This window comes from Apteryx rowi, unplaced genomic scaffold (assembly GCF_003343035.1).
Source record: "Apteryx rowi isolate R43461 unplaced genomic scaffold, aptRow1 scaffold_472, whole genome shotgun sequence".
In the NCBI taxonomy this organism is placed as follows: Eukaryota; Metazoa; Chordata; class Aves; order Apterygiformes; family Apterygidae; genus Apteryx; species Apteryx rowi.
The window spans coordinates 318036-340209 of NW_020450730.1; the positions used below are offsets into that span (position 1 = coordinate 318036).

The 22174-nt window shown below is 38.5% G+C and overlaps 1 protein-coding gene and 1 long non-coding RNA gene across 2 annotated transcripts in view; one reads left to right on the plus strand and one right to left on the minus strand.

Moving 5' to 3' along the window:
* MTMR7 (myotubularin related protein 7) overlaps positions 1–22174 on the minus strand; it is a 37864-nt gene that overhangs the window by 1598 nt on the left and 14092 nt on the right. Inside the window, 7 exon segments of the mRNA XM_026078170.1 lie at positions 2062–2202; positions 3196–3396; positions 5050–5099; positions 5757–5882; positions 8708–8817; positions 13989–14121; positions 19233–19367. Of these exon segments, the coding sequence (XP_025933955.1) occupies positions 2062–2202; positions 3196–3396; positions 5050–5099; positions 5757–5882; positions 8708–8817; positions 13989–14121; positions 19233–19367 (896 nt within the window).
* Positions 486–6353, plus strand: LOC112972092. The gene is made up of 3 exons (XR_003255542.1): positions 486–943; positions 2045–2144; positions 6156–6353. It is a non-coding gene; the product is annotated as an uncharacterized LOC112972092 (long non-coding RNA).

Below are 22174 nucleotides of genomic sequence, written 5' to 3' on the forward strand. Positions count from 1 at the left end.
GTTTTTGTCTGGGGGAGTGGGGGAAGCTACTTATCAGAGGGTTTGGGGTTTCTTTTTARTCCTGATTTTTAACCCTTCTTTATAGGGGAAAAAAGTATGGTGCCCTGTTCTCTTAAAATTTACATTGATATTTTAAACATGAAATGAATTGTGTGTCTAAAAACAAACTAGGAAGGTTTTTTTGTTAGCAGCCTATATGAAAATGTTAGTGTTATGTCCTGTTGATAACCTAAAAAGCAGTGGTGTTGTAACTATTAAATCCACACTTTCTCCATGCTTATTTCAGGTCACAGGCAGTTTTGCCAGTGGTCCACAGTGGACCTGATTCACTTAAGTGGTGGAAAATCATTTTATTATTTCTTCTTTCTGTTTGTAACTGTAGCACTTTCTGTTGAGGTTTGCCAAACAATATAACTGCCAGTGAAGTTGGTGAATGAGGCTAACATTCACCAGCAGACCAAAGATCTTATTTCAGAAAAGTACATAAATATATGCTTCCATCTCTCTGAAGTGAGAGATGCTTAAGGAAAAAAAAGGGGGGRGCGGTTAACGAGTTCCCTTAAAAAGGGATGTATTCAAGCGCCTTTCAAAATTTAGGATTTAGCATATGGTTCTAATGGAGAAGCCTTTGTTGGTAAGTGATCCTCAGCTGCTGCAGACTGAACTGCAATTTATTGAAAGTAGTAGCCTGTAGCAAAAGAAAACACAGGCCTGTGGAAATTGGGAGAAACATATATGTTGAGAAGTTGTTCTTTTTGTTTCTGGGCAAAGGGGTCCATTTTTCTCTTCATATAGAATTAGCTGACAAACTCTTAGATAAACAGTTAAGTAGATTTTTCATTTTCAGGAGAAAAGGACTCAAACTGCAGGTCCGTAGCTTGTTCTGTTGATTTTCCCATCTTCTGTTTTCCTCCCAGTATGTGGCCAGAACCTCACTTTTTGGGTATGTAAACAGTTCATCAAACAGGTTAAGTAACGGATAGACCTACCTTCAGGGTGCAGCTGTCTAGCCAAGTAGCTGATGGAGATATTTTAGGAGAGTCTGTGTGCTCCTTGGTGGCTTATTACTCCACTGCCAATCCTATGCTATTTAAGTCACATCCCCCCCTTAAGTTTATCATCAGACAGCTCATGCTTGGAAATCCTTACTCACTCAAATAATTCAGTTAAAATCAACGGGATTATTCATCCAAGGGAGAATCTGCAATATCAATACTGTCTTCTGTAAATCCCACTGTACTAAAGCATACAATTAATGACTTATTTTAAAATTATTTTAAACTAGGTGTGACTTGGAACAGCAGACATGAAATAATTCAGTCTGTCATTTAGGATATTTGTTGACATTTTAGGGGTGCTTTTACTTGCAATAGGAAAACAAACTAATCTATTTAAATTTTAGTTTTCATGGATTTCTAGTCAAGCTCTGTTTCAGTTTAAGATTAATGGCACAATTATTCAAGTTAGAATATTAATATCAACATTTCTAAAATTGTTAGGTTTTGTTAAATCTTGAAAACACTTAATTATCAAGTACACTTACTGTGTACACCTTGAAGTATAATAACTTGGTAGAGAAAGTATAGAGAGAAAGGTAGAGAAGTGCTTTTTGTTTTATTAAACACTTGTTTGTTTGGTTGTTTTTTTTTGAAATGAAACCATATGATTTCTTGAAACTCCCTTTATTTTTGACACCGATTGGTCCAAATAGTCTTGAATGGGGGAAGTTTAAGCAACTTTAAATTTAGAAGCCACAGATGAGAAAAGAATTGAAAGAGCCATTTTTTCTCAGTGGAAGAAGTGAGTAACCGGAAATTAGGACACACAACTATCAATATAGCTTTAATCTTAAGCTTCTTTTGGGACTAATACTCTGTTGTGGAGTGGTACAGAGGTGTTGGCTGAGTACTTACTAGCAGGCAGGGAACTGACCTGTTGTGTCTGATCCTAAATTCACCTATGTATAAGCTATATTCTAGAATGAGAAATACTTAACTACAGATTCATTACGTTCTGTACTAACACATCCTACAATTTCCATCAGCAAGGGGTATTACCTACTTGTACAAGAAGATGCATGGAGCTATCTGAGGACGCAGGGTCCCTTGGGTTTGACTGTGGTCCAATCTGTACAAAGGATTCAGGTAATCTGCACGATTTTTCCACAAGTGGGCCCACAGTGAATATGTTCGTTCTTGGATTCTGAAAAATTGCATACAAGTAAAGTGTATAGATATTTCTGCTGTAGTTCAGGTATAGTTAGAGCTTGGATGAGACATTCCAGTGCTCTGTGCTGCTCATTTGCAATCAGCTTTATGCTTTCTTAATATGATTACACTTAAGTTATAAGTATAGGCAAAAAAGATGGACTGTGGCAGTGAGGCTGCTCTGCATTTGAGCAGTGAGAGGAACCAATGGCAACAGCAAACAGTAACTGTCACTTTCCTCTTATCCCTACTGCTGCCATGATCAAGAGAAAAGCAGGGAGTCTCAGGACATAACTGAGGAACCAGAGCCCCAGGGAGCAGATACAAGGAGCAGAATGTGAACAACCGCTCTGCCAGGAATTATATTATTGTCCCTGTCTGGGAGTGAGGAGAGGTAAATTAATACATAAGTGCTTTTGGGAAGGTCTGGAACCTACTGCAGAACACCTCAGTTTTCTAAATACCTAGTAAAAGGTATAAAAGCAGTCAGGCAAACAGCAGGAGAGTCTGCTGTCTCAGCCCTGTGGAGGGTTATCATACAAAAAGGCTGTTCGTAAGAAAGTATCTGAGAGGACAGGACTGAAGTGTTGGCTGGGAAGCAAATGGGACAGCCATGACCCTCAAACTGAGAACTTAACTAGGGTTATATCATCTTTCCCTTTTTAGTTGTACATTGACAGTTTGCCTTACATAATGTTGATACTCTAATAATGCTAGGGTCACTTGGCTAAAGATTTAATGCTCTTGTCAGTTTTCATTAATTCATCATTCACACACTGTGGATTATACTCACAGCTGTGCCACATCGAGGAGCATCAACTTTTTTTGGTATTAATCTGTGTCACCAGAAGAAGGTGGCTGAGAATTCTACACTGCACCTTGTGCCTTACAAAAGCATATCTGTAAACTGGCAAACATCTCAATCTTCACTACAGTAACACCCACAGACCTCACACTTAAATATGCTATTAAAGAAAAGTTGTCGTACTTAAGCTCTCGTCGCTCCTTCTGGCTGTTACACAGGAAATTACCAAACTGGCAAGAATAGATATGATGTTGTACATGGATCAGGAATCTTTCATTGAATTCAAAGGCACAAGGAAACTGTTCCATTAGCTGCCAAACACACTCGATGAACTGGTCAATAACAGGAGATATCTCCTTTGGATCTCCATCTAGGTTGCCATACCTAAAACAAGACAAGATACATTCAATTATAACCTAAAATCCTCTAGGAAAACTGTATAATGCTAATGAAAAAGAAAAACTTACTTCAGTGTACAAGTTATATCATAGATATTAATTTCTAAAATCTCAATTACTGGTTTATTTTTACTTACAAAAATCGAGCAAGACTGAAAGTCTCTATCCACAGAGTAGAATGAAGCCAGAATTTAATAACAAGAAAACTTCTTACAAACATCTTGTTGCCTTATAGCTAATAACAGCTGGCTGCTGCATAGCCATGTAGTAATGCTATTAATATAAAGTTATGCCACAGTAACAGAAGTCATTGTAAGAATGACTGTAATGGCTTTAAACAAGCTATCTTAGACATTCTTTCAAAGTCAGACCATTGCTAAAAAACAGAAAACTGAGCAGGAGAGGAACAGAATAACCTTGGCAGAAAACAGTTTAAAGTTGCCCTCTCTTGGTGAAACTTCTATAAAGTGGGAAATTTTTACACCCTATTGTATTTGTCAAGTGAACATGAAACTTTCTGTGTATACAGGAAAGTCTGTTGAAACCACTTGCCATAGGTTACCTTAAAGAACAGGAGCCTGAAAATATAAAACACATAAGTAAAAAATATTCTGTAAGTCTGTCTAATAGTAGGAAGCATTTTCAATTGATTGTTCTGCATGTCCAGTATATATATGTGTGTATATATACAAAATATGTATATATATTTGCCAAAAGAGCGGAAATCATAAACATCTAATTGAAATTTCTAATTCTACTATTATTATGCAACAAAGAATATAAGAATATTGCAATGAAAACCACAGTTATCAATGGTGATTACATTTCATATTATCTTTCACCACTGATAGTAATAGACATTTGGCAGTAATTCCTGGTGGAATTTCACAAGAGTTGTGGAGCTGCACACATTTTCCAAAAGGTAGGGGAGTTTGTTGTTGTTGAGTTTTTTGCCAGAACATAAATCTATATTCAGATCCAGCAATATGAAGCTTCAGTATAAAACCTGCATTTTTATTTTTACAGTGATGTAAAGGAAATGAAGAAAATGTGGATATATATCCATGTTTATATAAAAAAGTCTTAAAATACTTTCGTTACAAAGATAGCATTTATGTTATTGATGCACAAAATAACTTGTCCAAATAAATTGTTTTCTGTTTCCCTTTACCTGAAGTTTCTGAACAAAAGCTATTGTTTTCTTTAGAACAGAGCACGATAGGACAAGTGTATTCTAGATAACTCACAGACACACCTTAAGTTAAATATTGTCCTGGAAGATGCACACTTTTTGAACTGCAGCTTATGTAGAAAGTCTTGGCATTACTGAAAGGTCTGTTGGATTGCAAAGAGATTTTGCAAGCCACATACTACTTTTCTCTCACATGCCAATGCTAATAGCAAATGTAAGTGCTCGGTATCATCAGTGCATATAAGAGGCAGAAAGACTGATATGAAAATATTTCACTTGGTTTTTCCAGGCAGCTAAAGGATATAGTCAGAGAAAAGCTTGTGAAGATATTCTGAGAGCGCCTTATTGATATGCTTTCAAAGGCAGCAGGTATAGTAAAATTGAAATGGCTGCAGATACTGACTACATGAAAAAAAAAAATGTAGAAAAGCCTTAGCACAGCCTTACCTGTGGTTAAATTTGTGACCAAAGGAAACCCAATCTTTTTCAATTAACACCTAAAATGAGAACATTGCATTCAGTGTTGTGGAGCAGTTGTGAGCAGAGCTGACACRTTAGAGCAGGCAGAAGAATGATGTCAGCAAGCAGTATTGGAATCCCACTTAATTTTTAGAATAAGCAGAAAAGCAAGAGGAAGAATGATATAAACAAGCAGTATTTGAATCCCAGTTAGATCTTAGAGTAAGCATAAAATTAACGAGCAGTGAACAGTGCTGCCAACTCAAGAGAAAGTAGCATTCTTAGTTGATGCAGACAGGATGTCAGTATTTCATCACAATTTAAATAAGCTTCATTCATCATTTTCTAAACTAGACTCTAAAAACATTCCAAACCTCTTTTTCAGGTGTGACCATTAACTTGGTTATCATCCCTGGATGCTTTACTAGAGCTGATTTGCTAGCAAAAGGATGCTGCAAACATGGCTGCTCACTCCAATCTAACACCAGGGGGAGCACACACTTCTGACACCCAAAACTTCGCTGAGACTGTAACTTGGATAACCTTCCCTCCTAGTTTAAAAAAAATATATATATATATATAAAATATATATATGGAAAGTTTATTTTCCCTTAGAAACAAAGATACTCATTTTAACATTCCCTTAAATGATGTCATAAAACTTTTATTTACTCTGTAAAACAGAGCCTGCTTACCATGAATCCCTTCATAGTTCTGTAATATGGATCCAATAGAAGGCTCGCTACCGAGCAAACCTGGGCTGTCCTATCCCAGCCATCAGAGCAGTGAACAAGCACACTCACACCTTCCTCAGCCACAGCCTAAGAATACAGAAAAAGGCAGAGGTATCACAAGCAGGGGAAAGGCAAGGGTAAGAGGAAAAAGTGAGACAGAGCAACATATAGGGTAGTAAGTTGAGCTGAGAATGGGGAATCCCTGTTTGTTTGTTTATTTTTGGATTTTTTTGTTGTTGTTCTGCTGTCGACTTCCTGATTGATGTTGAGCATTATTCATTCTCATTTGTGAGGGCTTAATCTCATAGGTTTCCACGCAATATGGTGGTGGCAACATCACCCTTTTTTGCTCCAATACAGAATCACAGACTCACAGAACGATTGGGGTTGGACAGCACCTCTGGAGATCATCTCATCTAAACCCCCTGCTCAGGCAGAGTCATCTAGACCAGAACCATGCCCAGATGGCTCTCGAGTATCTCAAAGGATGGAGACTCCACAGCCTTCCTGGACAGCCTGTTCCAGTGTTCAGCCACCCTCACAGTGAAGAAAAGTGTGTGTGTGTGGGGGGGGGGGGGTTGGTTTTTTTATCCCTCACGGGAGGATGTGGGAATCTGTTTCAATTGTTTCTTCTACTAAAGGTGGTGAATCCTGACTCAAGCAACATTTCTAACTGCCAAGTCATCAGCTATTCTGGTTTTGAGTTACTTTCAGTATCTCTTACTGAAGCTGTTCTGCCTGCATGGAATAATTGAATATCCCTTTGGGCCAGGGGAAGGAGAGAAGGGGAAAAAAAAACCCTTTAAACTTGGGGTTGCATTGCTTTTCAAGAAAGTGAATGATCTGGATTTCAGCATCTACAAAGGTTTGGTGAACACTGGTGAGACCTAAATGTTGGATTGGCAGACTTCAAGGAGGCATTTGGGTGCCTAAGTTTCACTTATGAATATAGCATATAAACATTGTTTTGTAGAACTAGCTTATAAGATCTCATTTGTGAAGTGTGATAATCATACTCCCCTACCTCTTAGGTACACTAAGAGTATAAACATATTGAAAAATGTTAGGTGCTTAGCTCTTGTGAAACTTGGAGGCAAATATATCCCCAAAATATACTGATATAGTTATCTGGAAAATGGCTATACCAATTATCATTTTAAGAAGCCTACTGTATACATGGGGATCCAGACCAAGCAGCTCAGAGTAATTAAAGTACATTTTGTACTACTGCCAGAATGAATGGCTACATAGTGCGTATAGGTGTATCTGAATCTGCTTTAACTCACATACCAGCACCAGAACAGTCCTGTTGCATAGTGCTTTCAGTTTCCCGAGTTTCCCATAGTAATGTTAATAGTCTGCTTCTGCTGCCAGAGCTAGCTTGGATATTGTTATGCTATACTTCATTCATTGTCCATTGAAAATGTACCTCTAAAGACTTGAGGGGAAGCCTGTGGTCCATATCTAATAAGCAAGATCTTTATGTAAATCTTTAATGTAAATGACTGGGTAGGGAGAATCCCGTTTTATATACACAATCCAGGGGATACATACAAAGAAGGGATCATACTTATTGAGTTCTCCAGAATCTGGTGTTGCATTATTTTTGGAACTTGAGGGGGGGTTTTTTGTTTTGTTTTTTTAACCTAGGATTTTTGGCCTTTGTCATTTCTAAAGAGAAGTTAGAAAGTAGAGAAAAAAATAGGTTAGCAAAGACACTGCTTAGAAAAATAAATGTTTAGGTTAAGTTTGGGCTTAAAAAGGAACAGGGAGTAATAATAAATGAGCTATGCTTATCTCAAGAGAGAAGTAAATTTTACCAAAATAGAACCCTTGTGGGCAGAAGACCAATAGCTGAGAACTGGGAACTGTACAAATAAAAACGGGTCAAAATGAATGTCTGAGGAAGCATGCAAGCATATGGACAAAAGGAATAAATGTTTTTGGACATTATTTTAAGACTAGCTACTGGGGGAGAGTTGGCAAGAGCTAGGGTTAAATGATTTGATTTCTGTAAGCTAATGAAACCTAGGAGAAATATTAACATGTATTTAGCCTGCAGTGGGTGTTCAGATAAGAAATGGCAGTTGCCTGCTGAGCAGGAAGAAGCAAAGCAAGAAAGTGACACAAGCACAGTTATTTCATGAATTTCCCTTCTCAGTATTATCCTTATATTCATGTATAGCAGGTCATGTGAATAAAATAGCCTAGAAGTTGTAATAATAATCTTAAAAATATGAACTGAATGACTAAAAGACAGAGCACAGGTTAAAGGAAGGGGCTACTAAAATTAAAATCACCATTAGCAGATGATAAATATCTGCATTATTTTGGATGGGATTAGGAGAGAGAATTTCATATCAGAGCCAACTGTTTTCTGAAACATTTATCAAGTATGTAACAACAGAAGCTACTCTAGATTTTGGCCTTGGTAATACACAGGAGCTGGTTTAGGAAGTGAATTTAGCTGAGTCACTAAATAACCCAGGGGATAATACAATAGCTAGTATTCCTGCATTAGAATTATCATGTGAAGAAGTAGTTTCAGAACAGTAACCTTCAACAAAGGGAATGGCCAAACAACAGGGCAGGTGAGGGAAATAGGGACAGAAACACTGATAATCCCTGCTGGGGAGTAAAGTAGGAACTTCAAATACAAGGCATAACAAGATACAGGATAGCTTTAGTAAATTTAAGGTCCTCAGTGCAAAAGAACACAATTTTTTTAACTTATTAGCAAAACATCCACATGGTAACACCAAAGTCCTCTTATATTACGCATTACAAGACATAATTTTTTTCTGATCCAACTTCATTGAAGATAACCAAGATTACCCACAAGCAGAGAATTTGGTTCTCACTTTCTGTATCTGGTTAGTCCAAGTTTTTGTTTTTCATTTTATATACTTTACCTTTGCAATAAAAATGCCAGCATCCATAATGGCTTTGATATGCTTCAGCCAGCCAGAATTTTCTAGGCCCCACAGAAAGTCACTCATAGAAGGCGACTTCAGTTCACAAACTGCAAAATAAGATACATCTTAAATGCACAGTAATTTAAACTTCTGAAGCTTTCCCTGACTGTTCAGCCTAAGAGTTATCTGTTCAGAGTTCTTCTGTGTAGAGCACCCATCTTTTCAAAAGAATGGCTACTTGACAATATAACTCTAACACTCAAAGAAATGCACATTTTGGAAACAGGGCTGAGTCAACTTCACCCAGTATGGAAATTTCATTTAAAAAGAAAACCTTGTTACAAAGCCTGTTGCAAACAGTTTACCAGTACTTTCTTCTGTGCAGCACAGGTTTTCCATAATTGTGTAGGGAGCCAAGTTTTCAAAGCCTTGAGAAAGGGGATTTTCTATTTAATAATTAGGACTTGGAATCAAAGAGAATACACATTTCTGCAGGTGGGCAGGCAGACAAGCACCTAAATCATGCCTCAGCCTCCTGTGTGCTAACAGATTTGTTGAAGAAGCTGAATCTGGTAAGCATTGTAAGAGCCAGACCACCAAGTCCAGCCTTAGCATTACCACAGATAATGGTACTTCAGGTAAAGCATTCCTCTCAACAGTTCTCCCTCCCTGATTGAAACATTCATAAAAACTTCATACACAGTCAGAAAACACTGGGATGGTAAGGAAAAGTCATACTGCATCAAGAAAATATTTTGTTGAAAACTTACTTTATACCATGTTAAAAAAAAATTCTCCCAGTTTTTACAACACTGAGTGCCTATTTCTCCTTTAGTATTCCAGCGTTTGTGACATCAAAAGAAAAAAAGGCAATCAAAATCTGATTCAGATGATCTCATTCTAGCAGAAAAAAAATAAATACCCAGTAATATTTGGTGTTAGCATTTTCAAGAGTGACATACTAAATTCACCACAGAAATAGATCATGCATTTCTTTTGATCTATGTGGAATGACACTTGTCTTAAAGATACTAATCTCATACTAAGCTCATTCAAGGAATACAATGAAAAATTTCATCTTTTTTACTGAATCAGTGTATTTGTGAGTTAATGTCTCACTAGGACTCTTATCCTCTGGAAATCTTTTAAAAGACTGAATTAAATTTTTGATCCATTATGACCAGGGGCAAAACTTCCATTTCCTCCGATGTGACCAGAATTTACTTTTGCAAGCCAAATTCAGAGTTTATACCACATCTGAATGTATCTAACTGTCTTGACTCCTTTTAATTCAGAGGCAAAACAGCCTAATGCGTCCATATAAAATCTTGCAATCTTGGTACATAAGGCCTCTTCCAGATGTTTACTTTAGAACATTTTTTGAAAGATATTTTTAAAAATGCATAGATAGCAGCAGTGAAAGCAAACAGCCTTTCACGTGATTAATGTGCCTGTGCAGATGGCAGCATGACCAATTAGTAGCTGAATTCAGCTGAAGCTGCTGTCTCTGTTTACAAAAGTCCAAGGTAAAGCTGAAATAGTGCTTTGCTCATTCCCACTACCAAATTAGAATCAATATTTACCTACCACTGCACTGAGCAAAGTTCAGACCGTCCTAAATTAAAGGCATACACCATACATTTCAAAGGATTTTGGCTACCAATGGGGACCTTAATGCTGAGTTTAGTTCTGAATTCAGGTCCTCAGGGAAACACCTTTCCATTTCAGCATAAAAGGTACCAAAATCTTGGAAAAGTATCACCTCCCGCACCTGTTCTGGGGGCAAAGAGCACAGGAAAACCAAGGAGTCCCTGGGCAGAGCTCGCAGAAATACAGCAGTGCTTCCCCAGCAGGGGAGGAGGAAACAGAGCTCTTGCTGGCAACTTTCTCTTCCTGCAGCCGAAGTGCCAGGAGGGGACTTGATGCACCGGCGGGATCGATTCCCACCACTGGCAGCATGGCTGCAGGAAGAGGAGGACATCACACCTGTGGGCCAGGCCTGCAGCTCTCCTTCTGCCTGGTCTAGCACTGAAGTCCAAGGATCAGAGGGCTGCTCTTACATCAGCAGCTAACGCTCCCCGTGCGAGGGGAGGAGAAGCTCTTACTTGCTGTTAAATACAGACAGAGAGCACGCGGGGTCATCGTCTCAATGCACAGCAGACAGGGTCTGGGCTGGGCTGCCCCGGAAATAAGACAGAGCTCACCCCAACGCAAATGCCAGAACAACAGGGTCACTCAGCACCTGCATCTTGCATCTGGACTGAGAAAAGTCATTGTCCAAAATTTCCCTCTCAGATTAAATATTATTTTGAGGACCTTGTGCACAAGATCAAAATTATGACAAGTATCATCATATCCACCTTTTCTTTCCCCCTTTTTTTTTTTTTAAACAATTCAATATTCTACTAAGAGCAATATGAGGCAGCAGGGACAACTGTCAAACAATTTCTTTCCAGAAGGAAATTCCAGCACTTTGATACATATTTTTGTTCCAGAGTAAAGTGAAATATCAACATTTTTTGGAGAACACAAATTCTGAACAAAATACTATCCATCATCCTACAGATTTAGTCATTTTATAACACTAGAGTTTGCTAAAAAAAAAATCAACATATTAAACAAGTAAATACATGTTAAAGTTAGTATAAATAAAATTATCAAAATTAGTAAAATTATGAGGCTGAAAACAGAGATTCTTTTAATAAATAAATTCTTGACATTATTACAACTATAATTTAATTACTTCAACTTTTTCCTGAAGAAATTTAACTGAAATCAATGCATTCCTAACAAGAGTGCATTTTCCAGTGGAAAACTGTATCCTCAATTTTTGTTCAACTTTCCTTAGTGTTGAAAGTTATTTAAGATTGTATACTGAAAATAAGCTGCAGTTTTCCATAGGGAAAAAAAAAATCATCTGACCTGCACATCATCTTAATTCTAAAAATTGCATAAAATTACCTTTGCTGTATTCCTGTCACAAGTCAGGCCTATTATGGCCTTATATCTTCTTTTCCATGCTGTATGTTTCAAAGCAACAATACAGCACACATTAAACTCAAATCACTTATAATCAGCCCCCTTTATCTCTTTAAAGATTGTGTGCCCTGTAACACCTCACAACATATCATGATCAGCAGACATGTTTTATAATGTTTGTAATGTAATGTTTTATGTTAGAGATTCATCTAGATATATTTAAATAGCCCTTGATGAAAACTTAAAGGCATATTAAATGTGTGTTATTAGTGTCTTCTGCAGACCTTTTGATTCAGGTACCCTCTGTATGCACAGGTCAGGTAATACATAATTGTAAAGGCCACAAAAGAAGCAGATAAAGGGACACTACTATAAATGGGAAAACAGAAAAACTGTGCAATATCTTACATGAGGAAAACCCTGCTCATAAACTGGAATACATAAGATGCAATTCGATATTTGAAATCACAGACTTCACTTCTCTGATGCTAATCTTATCAGTCAGGTTTCTAAATATGCGATTTCAACATCGTAAATATAAAATCTATGAAAAAAAAAAAAACAGGCTTTTTCAACCTGTGGTTCATTTAAAAATAGATGCTAAGATGTTGTGTTCTCAAGCAGCATGAAGTGTTAAAGGTATTAGAAAGTATTTCGTTACATATCAGTTTGGGTCATGGGCCTGTCTGATGAACTTTTGGCTCTAAAACAGTCCACAGCACTGTCCCATACAGCCAGGCTGGTTGTTTACTATCTTAACTTTGATGGACTCGAACTAAATAAATAAAAGGACAGGTTTATTCACCTGGCTTCTCTTCTGGCCAAACAAGACTTTGCAGTTAACTAAAAATCTTCTTATTTTCCAGCCTGAGATCCCTTAGATCAAGGAGCTAAACAAGAATACGCCATGAAAAGAGTAGCATACTAAAAATAAGACAAATTGCCTTGAAGATGTTGAGTTAACCTGAAGTGCCAGGTAGGGTTATGTGCACGTTCATTTGTAATGAATAGAGCAGTGCCCTAGAGCCCTTCTCCTCCACTCGAGCATGTTTGCTGACCAGGGACCACAAAAGCCTCCCAGACAACCTTGGAAATGTCTGTGGCCAAGGATGACAGGAGAAGGTATGTTCCTGTGCCTGTCTCCCCCTTGGCTATCCCCCCGGGAAGTATCTCAGCAGAGATGCTGGACCTCACAGAAAGACAGTGATACTGGCAGCACTCCCTGCGGGAGCAGGCAGTGCCGAAAGGCCTCCTCTCCTGATGGTTCATCTTTGCAGGGCAGGAGGAGCAATGGTTTACCTGTGTCATGATTTACTTCTGGTTTTCATAAATTGCTCTTATCTGAAAACTGAGCACAACTCTCCAGTGAGAGGTAAGCCCCTCTTTGATCTAAAACTCACATTTGCATACAGATAATGTGAGATGGATGAAGACTAAAAGAGTGTGGCCAGACCATCCAAGCAAGAATAGCTAGATCAAGCTGATCCAGGAGGTGAAAGACTTTTTTTTTTTGTCTTCTGCTGATGATACACATGAAGTAAACACTGGGACTGTGGGGAGCAGAGGGAGCACTTTTTACTATTTGCTTGTTAAAAATCAACAAATTTGGGGTCAAGGATTTTTTATTATCCTTTTCCCAGAAGGCCTCTAAACAGTAATGTAATCCAAATATTAAGTGGCAGTCTGGATGCACTAGTTTATACACTGCTCAATATTTATAAAATAATCACTATTTATGTCCAGGAACTATGAAGTTTCTGAATGGTTACACCCATTGACTGTGAATTTTGCAAATACACTTGATATGACATGCTCTATACAGAGCATAAACAGGTTTCTATTAAAATTTAGAGTCTAAAATGCATGACTTCTTTATTGACCAAATAGAAAAAAAWATATATATATATGTTTTTAGAGCTTAAAAAAAAATCTTGTATTTTCCACTAGTATTCAAGTCAGATATAAGTCATAAGTCATTTTTTTCATGATACCATCAAACTGTAAGCCACAAAAGAAGAAGGAGGGAAAAAAAGTAACAGTAAGGTGTAGAGAAGTCTTAAGATGTCTGCCATTAAAGTAAATGGTATCTGGATTTCACTCATGAAACAAGGTGTTTGTGCAATCAGGAAAACATCATGTTTTGCAATGATGGTCCATTGCACAAGTTCCATTAGCCAGCAGGGAGATACAAGTTCTATTTTCATACCAATTTTCACTACTGCTGATTTCAGAGAAGTTACTTTGATTTGTATGACACAAGAATCAAGTCTTTTCTCTGTTTTTCAGTAAAAAGTATTACCTTCAAGCATTTTTTGCAGACTGCTTCTCATGACATGGATGTTCTCAATGCCTATGAACTGAAACTTGATGTTAGAATAGTTGTCTTCATTTTCATATCCCTTTCCTGCTGCTCTGTTTGCCATCGCATTGAGCTGAAAAATTAGAAAAACTAGATGAAAAATAACAGTGAACAGATTCTTTTCAAAATAAAGCTCAGCTAAAGGTCTACAGCAATAAAGCAGAGTGATTTAAATCAAGCATAAATAGGAAGCATTTATCACAGTGTCAACAAAACTAGTTAGGCAGGAATTGGGGCTGTGTTTGCAGTTYGTTGCAGCATGCTGGGTTGCTAAGGCTCTGATCTCTGTTCACCCGCTTTGAGAGCTAACTTCATCAGTGAAGATGGACACAACACAGTGTATGTAGGGATCTTCCTCTAGGCTCTGCTGCAAGAACATAAAGGTTATTTGTTATTAAAAGGCTAATCTGATTTTATTTTCAATCAGCATTATATTTACTAGCAGAACACATCCAGAAGATGGCAGTGTCTTATCTGCCATGCCACTGTTTCTGTAGTATAATGTACATTGTACATCCTTCCCCAAATTATGTGTTTTGCTCCTAAAATTATCAAAAAGTTGATATAGCACACTTCTTTGAAGCTTGGAACAATGTCACAGCGGTTTCTCCCTAGTTCTGCAGTAGCTTGGCTCCACTTGCATGAGACCACAAAAGATCTGAACTGACAAAATGACCACAAATATTTTCATCTGCAGTGCAGCCCTATGAAATATTTTGCTGTGCTTCAGCAAAAAAATACACTGAGCTGGAAGCTGGGACTTTGTCTTTGAGTCTGTTACATGCTTCCCATCCTGGGAAAGTCCCTAAATGCTTCTTTACCTCAGTTCTCCTGAGTGTAAAATTAAGGGATTTTTATGTTTATTTCTCCCTTCTGAGATTCTGGGAAGAAAAGCGAATGAACTGCCAAGCATGTTATGCCAGATTCTGATCTCCAGACTGAAAACTAAAGCTGATATAAATCAATTAAGTACTTTTCCTTTATTATCCTATCTATTTTTTTGATTTTCTAAAGCAGAATCTCACTGTCCGGTAGAATTGTCTTTTTGAATGAAGTTGCTGCTTTATATGAAATACACTCTATAAGGCTGGAAAGCCTTTGAACTTCAAAATAAATATCACGGCTCCAGATGTAACAGAAAAGTCTGCTTTACAAAACTTCCATGCCTCTAGGCACAGCTAATAGCCTCTGCTCAGGAAAGATCTAAGATTAAAATAGCAATGGATATTGCATATCAGGACTGAAGTGCACTAACAGCTTTTGGTGCAACCATATGAGGGATCCATCTGACAAAAAAAGACTGGTCTGCATGCAATGAGAACCAACTTTCATGAAAAATCAAAATGAGCTCTCTCTTATATTTTGTCTAGGGGATAAGAGACTAGGGAGGTAATACCATTTCCAGTTTATTTCCTAAACTTGCAGGAAGTACTGCTGATTTGCTTCTTCAGTGATCACTTCTGAAATCCACAATAATATACTTCCGTACTCAAGTAATGGTATCATGGTGTATACAGGCTCTTGCTGTCTCCACCCCAAGCACACATATCCTCACTATTCAATTTTAATTTGGAACTGAAAGTGGACAATTAAGCAGGATTTTCTGCTGCCAACACATCTCCAACTAAGATGTACAAGGAGTCTGGCTTTTTTATATCATAAGTCAAAATAGGTTGACGTGGATCAAGTTTGAGCTCTTAACTTTAAAAGGAAAAAGATGAAAACTATAAACTTTTTACACCATTATAATTTCCTTTTAGATACATAAAGAAACAGACGAATGAGACTGCTTTTAATTCATATTTTCTGCCCAATTTGGAAACGTGAAATAGTCTTTTTTCATCTTCACAGTGTTGTTATTTCTAAAACGTCCATTGCGATGAGTCCAACTTAGCAATAGGAATACCTAGTTGCAGTTGTGGACCATCATTACTAATGGCAACGTTGCATGAACTTCATTGTACAACAGAAGGGACCATACTTTTTTAATTTACTCAAAGCCTGTGTAGAACTGCTAACTTGCAGTATGCAATTAAGGAAAAAGTACAGGCAGAAAATTTTCCAATCAACCAGCTGTCTGCTAATCTTTGACTATCAATGAACAATAAAAAATGATATAGCCTGTGAACAGCATGTCCTTTAAGGACAGAGTCCTCAGTATGACTTGCTAGAAGGATATAAATTATCTGTTGAATTCTACTCTTTCTCTTTTGAAGTAGATGTCAGTGTTCTAATATAAACAAAATGAAGCACTCTCTCTGTAATAACATATAGCTTTGGGGGGGGAGGGGAAATCTGTATGCATATTTCTAAGTTACCACCAAATCCTGAAACCCTAAATGAAAAGAATCTAGCCCTTAACTGACCTAACATCAATACTGTAAATGCTATAAACTTCCTCTGTAATACAGCAATTTTATCATAGAAATCCTTCTTTACTAAAGGCCAATCTGAAGTAGCTCTCTTTAAAAGTAAATAAATAATAGGCTAAATTTACAAGGCTTTCTGACACTCATTTATTTTAAATATCGTCAATTGCCAAACTTTGCAGCTGCCACAATATTTACTAACAAGTTTTCCACATCACCTATCAAATTCCATCTGTTGTTCTTAAAGTAGTTGTCCTAAATCTCTCAAAATTGTGCCTGCCCTAGCTTAATCTCAGTGGAGATGAAAGTACAATCTCTAAGAGAACAAACCTCACCAGACTTTTCATGGGACCTTCTTTAGTGAGGTGGATAACTTAGTAGTTTCTTTTTGTAGAGTTATAGAAATAATTTGTTTTATTCACATGCAGCAAGTAAGTTTACATTAGTTTCTTCTGTAAACACATAGAGTAAGGAGAAAATGGAGAAAGACGGTCACCAAAGTAAAAGCTCTGCATATGCTCATCCTGGTATATTTAAATGAAGTGGAAACAAAGCTTAGCTCCTCAGCCAAGTCCTTTGTATTGAAGATTGTCAAGCACAAGATGGATAGCATACAAAAAGCACTTGGGAACGTAGAATTCAAGGGGCTATCAATATTCAGAGTTTTTGCAAGGAACCAGTTCTGATGAGAAAAGAGGCAGGTAGGTTTTAACTTCCAAGAGCAACAAAAAACCTTGCACCAGCTTGATACCGTACTTTTGCATTTGTTAAAGGCCTCCTGAGGAATGCCAGGAACAGCTTGCACTAAAACATATCAGTTCCTACATGCTCTGGATTTGTATGTGCTTTAGGAACTGCAGAATAGCAATGAGACTGTATTCAGCACCTGGAATCACAGAAGCTTTAGTAAATTGATCCATTCCCTTAGTGCAGGCACAAATAACTAGGAATCTGGGTATACAGATTTCTTCACAGCAAAACTTTGCTTCCAGAGAAGTTCAATGAAAACAACAAGTCTTTATCTCCTGAGCAGCTCCTGAAGGAGCCAGCATTGCTGGAAACACGCAGTCATTCAGGACTGACTGCGCTGATTCACTCTCTCCATTTAAACTACTGGCTTTTTTCACTCCACACATGAGATGTTTCAGCAAAGTCATATTATTCTTACAGGATCAGAGCTCCCTTTTGTTATCTTGCAAAACATCATTAGCAGCCAAATCAGCAAGTCTTTAGTGATAAATCCCCCCATTGAGAATCTTCCTTAATTAGAGAGGGGGGTACCAATATCATCAGCCAAGGAATGTTACACTGTAACTATTATCATATACCAAAAACTGTTAAACAAGCATTATTTGGGCAGTCCCATCAGTACTTACTATCCACAGCCTGCTGTGAACACAGTCACACCAGTCCTTCCCTAGTGCTCATCACTATTATAATGGTCCCCACATATTAACTTTCTTCAGAACTATGAGTAAAGTAGCACCATCCTTATTTCCCCAACAGGAAGGAGGGAAATGAAGGTCAAACTATTCACCAAATTAAAAAGTGCAATGAGGTATCCCACAGCCCTAATCTTCTGACTGCTGATTCCTACAGCAGCTGCAAGCACTCACTATTTTCCCGCCAGCCCCCAGGTCTTCAGTCAATCAACAGCCAACCAGATGGGTTCCTCTTTGCTGGCTGTTTGCCTCAGCAGTCTCCTACCTCCACCCCAAATCTCTGTCCGATTTGTCCTTCTTCACTTCCTTCCTCATGGTGCGCAGTTTTAGTCCGCTTGCCCCTCCAGCCTCTCTCTCCCACAGCTCTGCGCCCATCGCAGGATGTCAAAACAGCTTTCTTGTTCTTTCTCTTCACTTCTTCACAATCAGTTTTCCCTTTCTCCCCTGCAGCTCATCAGAGATCTGCACCAGGGATTTTGTGGAGATTCTACCCTTTAGGTTTCATTTCCTTCACCTGCTGCATTACCTTCAGAAGGGACATTACTGATAGCGTAAGACAGAGCATATCCCTACTCTTGCTTCCAGGCACTGAAACTGTAAGCCCACTCCTTGTCACCTTGGCCTAAATTTGCTTGCATGACAAATTTGAACACAATCTTTATTAGCTTCAAACCTCTTCTACATCTTTGTTGAGTACCTTCACACCATAATTTTTCTAAAGCTTTTATGTTGGCCAAAGATTTTAGTCAATTGTGGAAAAATGGCATCTGCAATCACTATTTACTGTGTTTCAGATTCTGCCTCTAAAACACAACAGTGCTAGAGATAGTCAAAGGAAAGTTCTCCTGAATTTTTGTAACCTGAGTAAATGTATTTTCCTTAGCCTCACATTCATGTTGTTAAAATTTTCCCACCTGCAGGATAGATCTTACTTCGAAAATTTTAGAACAAGAAGGTAGAGGTTTGCAGAATTACAAACAACTGAAAATACGGTTGATAATGGGAATTGTTTTTTCACTAGCCTCATCAGTAATGTAGTTACTGTTGGCTCTTTTGTGTGTGTGGAGACCAGCCTTCTATCACATAACCTAACAGTTACTACTCTAAGTTATTATTTATTTTTCTGTATCAACATCTGTTAAGAACAAAAAAGAGAAAGGCTCAATGTAAAGAAAAAAAATCTTTAAGAGATGAAACATGGGCAAGATTCCTAGTTAAGATTCCTCTGATAAATCCAGATTTACATGTGGATTTACACAGATGCAGCAGAGACCAGAATTATGGTCACTGTCATCTGGGTTGTGAATCTTCCCTGGTGAATTCAGCCTGGGTTCAGTCTTGCTGAGTATGTGCAAGAAATTTAATATACTCACTTTGGGCCGAGTGTCAACAACATATAAGAAATCACTTTCTGGATTTGTTTTTCTAATGGCCTGGAGCATCAGTTCATCTTCAAGGCATCGAGCACTGAAGCCAGATAAAGGTTGGCTGCTCCTACATATGGAGGCCTGCAGAAAAACAGACAAACAAAAAATCAACATAATTACTAAGCAAAAATGACTTACCATCCCGAAGCATTTAAAAAACCAGATCATGAGTTGTTCACCATAGGTGTACAGTTACATGGGAAGAGCAAAGTGATAAAAATTCACTACATACTAATAAACAATAACCATTTTTACAAAGGCAAGAAAATATTAAAACAATAAAACCCCATTGGCCCAGGTCTAGTCTTGAATCCAGTCTACAGAGCTATTTTAAAATAGTATATTTCCCTAACATGAAATAACTCCTGAAAGGTAGTATCTAGAGAGTGTAAAGAGAACAAAACTGCAGWCACAAGGACACTGATGCAGCATATGAACATATGATACAACATGGAGCCTTTCGCACRGTCGTCCACGCCTCAGCGTCACACTTGATGACAGTGCTGTGGAGTTACACCCAGCTTGCACCACTATGGGTTTTACTAAGGAGCCTGAGTCACCATGAGTACAAGAAACAAAAATGCAGCCAGATCACTGATTGTGGTGTATTTTTAGCACTGCCTCTGGAGAAGACCTTACTGCTTGGGAAGTGGGTCAGGCAGCCTGTCTCCTGGAGTACAATCAGTGCTACTGCCGAAGGCAAGAGAGTTTCTCCTGAAACCCATCAGGATCAGACCCCCAGCACAAACTGGGAAAGAAGGAGCAGACTGTGAAACAGGGAGCAGGGAGGATTTATTTCCCAATCATTGCTTGGCAGGGAATGGAAAGATTTGTAGAGGGCAGGGGGCTAATACATGTGCTTTTTTCAGACCTATCTAAGCACTGACCATGTGCATGAAGAGAATCTGTCTGCTGAAGGCCATGACCTAAGCAGACTGCCCTGTAGATTATTTATAACTGTGAGAAGGAACATGCTCATTTTCAGCCAAGTCTTTGAAATATCAGTAGTTAGTAAAATTTGGATCTTTAATACAGAGACCATGAATTGTGTCAGAGCCTGTTTAGACCTTAATAGATTTTGCCAATAGATTTTTATCTACAGTTTTGCCTGCTGATCAGTGCACACTTCAGTGATTCGATATATGCTTATAGCTACTTTGCATGAAGCAAAAAGGGTGTATATGACTACGTCAACAACTTGTCATTTTAATAGAGGAAAGACATTTCTCTCTCACCTATGATGTACCATATCTGAGGTAGATATGGATCGTAGGGCTAAAGTTAAGGCTAAAGTTAGCGTTGTGGATTAAGGTTAGGCTTTAGGAAAGCAGGGGCTGGAGCTCTTGATCGTATCATCCTGAAGGCCCAAAAGGCTAAGATATGTGCTGGCGCCAGTATAAGAGAATGGCTTGTCTGTCAACGTTAAGCTTAGGGTTAAGATCATGTTTAGCCCCAGGCTATGAAATAGCTACACTGCCGGCACTGCAAAGCTGACCTGCTGACCCACTAGATGTCACAAGCAGGAATCAAAACCAACGATCTCCATGGAAGAGATCCTTCTGCTGGCCCTGGCCAATTGCTTAGGTGAGTACATGCGTCTATAGGAACCCCTGGGTATGTTCAAGAGCAAGACTAGATGTCAGGGTAGGTTTTGCTATTGCACAGGCTGAACAGATGGTTCCAGAGTATGATCTTGGTATATCCACAGAGACCCTGAAAGACCCGGAGTAAGATGTCACAACATCATTGAATTTGTAAGGATCAAAGAGGCAAATTCTGGGCAGGAATGGTGAAAGACTTGATGAGTAGCACCAGTCCCCACTGCCAGCAACAGACCCCTTCCCATCCTGCTGTCACCATGGTTGTTCGATGCCTTCCGATCCAAATTCTTACTCCACTCCTAGCCATTAGTCTGTTACCTGGCAGCTCATGCCAACCTCTCAACTAACAAAGAGGCATTTCTTCCAATGTTTTCAAACCTCTTCCTAGCCCTTTAAGCCTCACAGGATACACAAGTGAACACATTACTTCAGCCCCCGGTGGTCTGAACATGAACCCTAACCTTAACCTGAATTCCAGCCACAATATGGAAAACATCTAGGCTGAAATCATGAAGCTCATCCAAACTGAACCACTATATATTGGTACTTAGCTGATCCCTGAGACCTTTTCTTTTGTTGAGATTTGAAAATGTCAAAGTGTTTTGAATGCTAAATACCTGTATTTGGACTTAAGATGACTATGAGAAGTACTCAGTGTTGAAAATTTTGGCAGTTTATGCAAAGATGGTATTTACTGTTTAAGTCTTCATATCCTTCTGTTTTGTAATGAAATCCACAGATCTTTACTGAAGCAGAATTCTGCTGCAATAAGGGGTAAAGGAGTCAAGGTACTGTTTCATTCCTTCCTTTTGAAGCTTAAGCCTAGGATAGGGGCCACTGAAAGAAAAGATTTCTTTGGAGATTGTAGTTTATGCTTCCTGCTTGTGACACCTAGTGGAAATCATTCCCACCCTGTATGGCAAACTCAAAAGATGCCCTGTAATCCCACAGCAGCTCTGTCCCTTGGGAAATCTTGGCTATTTCCCAGCACTGCTAGGAAAAACCTCGCCATGCAGTTGCCAGTCTGAGACTGAAACAGGAGGAGATATTACACACACAGATCCTTTGAGAATACAGACGGGACATCATCGTAACTGGCACTGAGAGCTGTGCTAAGCTAGTCCCTAGAGGTCCGGGACACAAATGTGAAAACACACGCAGTGTGCACGAGGTCCCTCCATCCAAGGGATTCCTTTACCTCAGCTGCCAGAAACAGAAGTACAAATAGTCTAGGTACAGGGTTTTTTTTTCCCCCAGCGGTTACAAACGAGCAAGGCAGTTGCTGTC